We start from the raw sequence: 5398 nt of genomic DNA, 5'->3' as shown, positions 1-5398 counted from the left end.
TTATCAACTCGCGCACATCAGCTATACAGGCGTTAATACTGAATGTTTAACATTATATTCATTGCATACATATACTTCGTAGTAGACATCCTTAACTCCTTTCTGCTTTCTGTTGTTCTGTTGTCGGTGTTTCTTTGTCTGAATACGGCACTTATCACATGCTGTGTGGTATCGGCGTTTGGTATCGGTGCGTTTTAACGAGTACGAGTACAGGAGACCAGTATCAGGCCCCTAGTTTTCACTGACATTAGATACTTTTTAGATATTTATCAGTAGATATTTTACATTTATTACTCAACAATTAAATACTTCCTTATGCCTGTTAATTGAATTATTTTTTAACAGATTTTTTTTATTAAATAAAACTGTCCTCATCTAACGTTCAATATTATATTTAAATACCTAACAAAATATTTTACTAATTTAAGCCTGGCCAAAAGTTTCAAATAGTTTGGAAAGCTTGAAGATGAAAGGTTTTAAGGCCAGCCAGCAAATAGATAGCTAGGTATGCACTTCCTAGTATGTTCTGGATGGTTGCTAGGCAGTTACTAGGGTGTACTGAGTGATTGTTATGCTGTTGCTATGCAGTTTAGGGAGCAATTAGGGACCAAATGGGAATGCAGAATATATATCTGTACAATATGATTTACCTATATTAGATAGACCTATTTTTTAAGATTAAAAATAAATGTTAAAATTAAAAATAATTTAATAATACTTTAAAAAAATTCTAGAATTATAAAACGACTGCATTTTTCTAGTAGCCCCTAACTGCAGAACACAAGATCCAGGGGGCGTGGTTGGATCCACATCTAGGGGGTGGAGATGGGTAGGTTTAGGGGTGGAGACGGGTAGGTTTAGGTATATGTAAGGTGGGAGGAGTTGGATCTGGATCCAACCACGCCCCCTGGATCTTGTGTTCTGCAGTGAGGACCATCTCTTCACACTGAAAATTCCAGAATGAAAAAGTGCACTTTAAATACCTGGATGATGCACTTAAATAACCGAAAAAACGAAACTTGCAAGTATGCTCTCGGCTTTACACCGAATACTACCTAATGAAACATTTTAGAGCGGACTAAGCGGAGAATAATTAAAAGTGTTTTATAATCATAGGTAACATCATACATTTGATATTGTAAACAAATACTACCCGCCGGCTCGTTTGCTCATGACCATCATAATAGCTAATAACTAATATGCTTTAGAGGACATTAGGTGACTTTGTATTCTTAAGCTGTAGCTCTCAATGATGGTTAAGATGTTTGTTGCTGAATTAAACTGTTGGTTAAGTAAGTTAGCAGTTAGCTGACACATGACTAGCACTGACTGACACACCTTCTCTCTAACCCACCTTGGAGGACTCATCCTCGAAGTTCTGCTTCGGCTTCCTCTGGGCATGTTGCTTTTTTATGACGAATTCCAGAAAAGATCCGAGACTTGCTGAAAGCCCTGCTATTTTAATATTACTTTGCTGCAATTCACTCTGTCCGCACGCTTCTGACCTTCGCACTGTACTTATTATCCGGGGAACTTTCTAGCAGATTACATCGTAACGTTGAACTTCCGCTCCTGCGCATGCTGTACTTCCGGAATATCTGTACGCTGAAGAGTGTGTGAAAAGCATTGTGTTTGTAACTGTAAGCAAATGAAACTTACTTTTAGTATTATATTTTAAATATTAAGTTTAACTTTATTTTGTATAAGATATTTTTCAAAAAAATAGAATAGAAAATGTATTAGCGCTACGAGTTTTGCTCGTAATTTAGTTTAACTCATAAGTAACCTATACAATTTTGAGAACAAGTCAGATCGACTTTAAAATGTGAAAAATCAATATTATATGCAACGTAAATAATATATAATTCTTGTTTATTAATAATAACAAGAATAACAATATATAATTCTTGTTCATCTATTCTGTATATTCTTTACTTAACGCGCTACGAGTTTTGCTCGTAATTTAGTTTAACTCATAAGTAACCTATACAATTTTGAGAACAAGTCAGATCGACTTTAAAATGTGAAAAATCAATATTATATGCAACGTAAATAATATATAATTCTTGTTTATTAATATCATCTATTCTGTATCTTCTTAACTGTGACTGAATCTTTTTAAAATGTATTATTATTTTGCGAGTATACAAATTATACACAGAAATCAAAAACACAGAACAGTACAGGAAAAAAAAAACAGACACAAAAGTACTTGTCTATTTTGGAGTACTACACTGCACTACATCATTTAAATAAAAATCCGACTTTTCGTGTTATAAGCCCTGTAAATGGCTAGATATCAGTCCATTATAGTTTCACTGCTGCCATTTGAAAGTAACTGTTAGTCTGCATCAAGATTTATTCATCACCTCGGGATTCCTGACCCTTTCCATGACCTTCTCTATTAGTGTATAATTTTTTTTATTCATTTGATTTGATTCGAAGCATCTCATTGGCTGATTTGGGTTTCTGGGCCTCCACTCACAGGACTATCAGAGAAATGTACCTTGACATTAGAAACATCAATTACATTTCTATGAGTTCTCAAAGCCTGGAAATCACAATTTTAAAACGGTCTAATATTTTCTTGACTCTTGGAAACCTATGAATGCATGTGCAAGCTTGATCTGCAATTATCTGCAAGTGGAAGTAGCCATTTTTGAATACGCAGATTATTTCTTTATTAAACCGAATACATTTTATTTTCCAAATTCCAAATATACACTGGGCAATGACATCCAGGCAGCTTTTGAAAGGGAAAAAAAAAAAAAAAAAGTTTAAACTGCTGTAAAACATTTTTAAAAAATGAGTCACAATTGTTCCCTAGCAAAAGCAATAACAGAGACCCATTATCACGATTTTAATTTGACAATCCAAAAAAAACAATGCCGTCTTCTTTACAGGGTGACATTTCTAAAACTAAGGTGCTGAGCCCAGAACTAACAGTCAATCATGGTAAGCAATAAAAAAAAATAACAAAAAAAACACCGTTAACAAAACCCCAATACTGGTACAAAAGCATTTCAACTCTTCTCTTCCATTAAAAACAATGAGTTCAGTCAGTTTTACTCTCAGCTTATGCTGTGGCTCAATCAACATAAGATTAACTCAACACGTGTGCACACCCACTCACACAAATGAGCCTTTAAGGACAATAAAGTAGCAGGAAGATGAAGTGATGGAGTGAGCGCTGACACTGGGACTGGGATGATGATGATGATGATGACAAGATGCTGTTCAGTTTGCATGCTGTGCAGTGGAGAAGCACAGCTTAAGTGTATATGGGTATGGGCCATCTGCAGAGGGAAACAAAGAAACAGGATAAGTACACATTTTTTAACATTAAAGCTGCGTGCAGAGAGGAACGAAGCAAGAACAAAGATATAAATACTACTGTTGTAAATTACAACTGTCCTGTAAAATTGAACACAGACTATTTGACATTATGTGATCGCAAATTCAGTCCACTTATGTGGCTTATTGTGTTTGAATGGATAAATACACACAGCTGTCAAAATGTGGAGTCTTCACGTGAACACAGCAGGTTGTGTCTTAAATCGAAGTAAACAGTTGTGTGAAAATCAGATGTTAATCAATATATTAGATCTGTGTATTCGGTCATAAAGGGAGAGCAGCCTAATTTAAATGCTGCTGTCTGTGTCATGAATGTTAACCAAACAACAGAAGACAGAAAATTACTGCTCTTCACTAAATAACTGTATTTGTCCTATTGTTTGTAATTTGCTTTTTTGTTCTTATTTTTAAAGACAAAAATAACCATATCAAGATATATATACTTAACAGTGAAATAATTTCCCTTTCATGCAAAAACAAAAAACAGATCACTTACTGGGGTTTTTCATCTGGTAATGGTTCATCATAGCAAGCGCTTCCATGGCGTCATTAACGGACTCCCACTCCAGAAGCCCTGACGAGCTCCTCTCCGATGTGGAACCTTTTCATTAAAGAAAAGAAGCATTGGACACATTACAACAACGAAGGAGCAGAGATGACATTACAAGTTAATAGAGTGCACTATTTTATATTCGTTTGTGCCGAGCTTAGCTTTCTATGCTGTTATTTGCAATGCCTCAGTTAAAGACAGCACATTTTCACATACCTTTAGCTGCAAAAGGTTTGACATTGGCAGGGCTCTTTACATCAAGTTCTTCACAGATCTGAAAAGAGATGAAGGTTGTAAACGTACACATCAAATAACATCACGTGACAAGAAAGGTTCTGCCTCTGATGTGAACTGACCCTGGTGAAGGTTTCTGGTGAAGCCTCAGGTGCTGCGTTGAAAAAGTGTAGGACGTTGCTGGGATGCTGAATGCGGTTCTTTGCCGCCTGCTCTGGAGAAGTGAAACGGTTATTTCTGCTCCCGTGAAAGTCTTTGAAGCTGCTGCTCCCGTCTTCAAGCTCATAACACTGACCGGGCATGATGGCCTGCTGCTTAGACACACTGACACGAAGAAGAAGAAAACAAAACAAAAAAAACACAGATAAAAGAGTTGAACTACTATCTATCTATCTATAGAAATTAAAAAAGAATTTGCATTTTACTCTGATACCATTCAAATCTTATTGCCGTAATTAAAAAAAAAATCTCAATGTAAATAAACAAAACTTAATATTTTAACACAATGGAAGTAGTGCTGGGCGGTATGACCAAAAATTTATATCACGGTATTTTTCAAAATTATACCGGTTTCACGGTACAAGACGGTATTTTTTTTCATGCATGACTGGGTGTTAACCATATTTTCTACTGATTGAGAGAGGAAATACTGCAGTATATTGACTTAGAATGCCCTATTTTACTGTCATGATGAGTGAATATTGTCAAAAAATACCACACTAAATAGTGACTAAACACGACCCCTTTTAATACATGTTAACCAGGAGTCACTCTCATTTATAATCGCGGCATCGTCTGATAAAATCAACATGCATCTACACTAAAGAGCGGCTATGCGGTTGTTTTGGCTATATGACTTTTTTGTCTCATGCAGCGCACTGCTTGTTTCTGAGAAACAAACAAAAAAAAAAACAACAAACAAATCATAACAAAAATAAACACCGGTATTCGGTATGAACCGGTATACCGCCCAGCACTAAATGGAAGTATTTTTAATGCATTTAATGATTAAACACAATGTGTATAAAAATTATCACAAAAACATTAAATTTCAAAAAATATTCTAATCCTAATAAGCTTAATTTGTTTTACACCTGTATTTGACGTACCGTAAATTCTAGTGTGAAGGCGCACACCATGCCGTCACTTTGTCTCACACACACGCAGAGAGAGAGAACTGACGCGCTACACGTAAATGATCTTCTTTGTTGTATTTTGCTGTCAAAATAACGGAGTTCCTTTGGAATTCTTCAGCTTTTA

At 35.6% G+C, this 5398-nt stretch overlaps 2 protein-coding genes across 4 annotated transcripts in view; both read right to left on the bottom strand.

Moving 5' to 3' along the window:
• The window catches only part of LOC107747685 (coiled-coil-helix-coiled-coil-helix domain-containing protein 2-like), a gene marked incomplete at its 3' end in the record, with an annotated part of 3745 nt that extends 2166 nt beyond the window's left edge, over positions 1 to 1579 (bottom strand). Inside the window, exon 1 of the mRNA XM_016562280.1 lies at positions 1355 to 1579. Within this exon, the coding sequence (XP_016417766.1) occupies positions 1355 to 1401 (47 nt within the window). The remainder of the gene's footprint in view (positions 1 to 1354) is intronic.
• Positions 1580 to 2679: 1100 nt separating this feature from the next.
• Positions 2680 to 5398, bottom strand: part of LOC107747677 (heterogeneous nuclear ribonucleoprotein L-like) — a 10392-nt gene continuing 7673 nt past the window's right edge. For all 3 annotated transcript variants that reach the window (XM_016562271.1, XM_016562272.1, XM_016562273.1), the window contains 4 exons: positions 4261 to 4462; positions 4121 to 4178; positions 3851 to 3955; positions 2680 to 3296 (listed from right to left, as the gene is read on the bottom strand). In XM_016562271.1, coding sequence (XP_016417757.1) covers positions 3238 to 3296; positions 3851 to 3955; positions 4121 to 4178; positions 4261 to 4462 — 424 coding nt within the window. In that variant the 3' untranslated portion in view covers positions 2680 to 3237. The remainder of the gene's footprint in view (positions 3297 to 3850; positions 3956 to 4120; positions 4179 to 4260; positions 4463 to 5398) is intronic.

Source organism: Sinocyclocheilus rhinocerous, unplaced genomic scaffold, assembly GCF_001515625.1.
Source record: "Sinocyclocheilus rhinocerous isolate Xijiao unplaced genomic scaffold, SAMN03320098_v1.1 scaffold2274, whole genome shotgun sequence".
Taxonomy (NCBI): domain Eukaryota; kingdom Metazoa; phylum Chordata; class Actinopteri; order Cypriniformes; family Cyprinidae; genus Sinocyclocheilus; species Sinocyclocheilus rhinocerous.
This window is presented reverse-complemented; position numbering and strand designations above follow the sequence as displayed.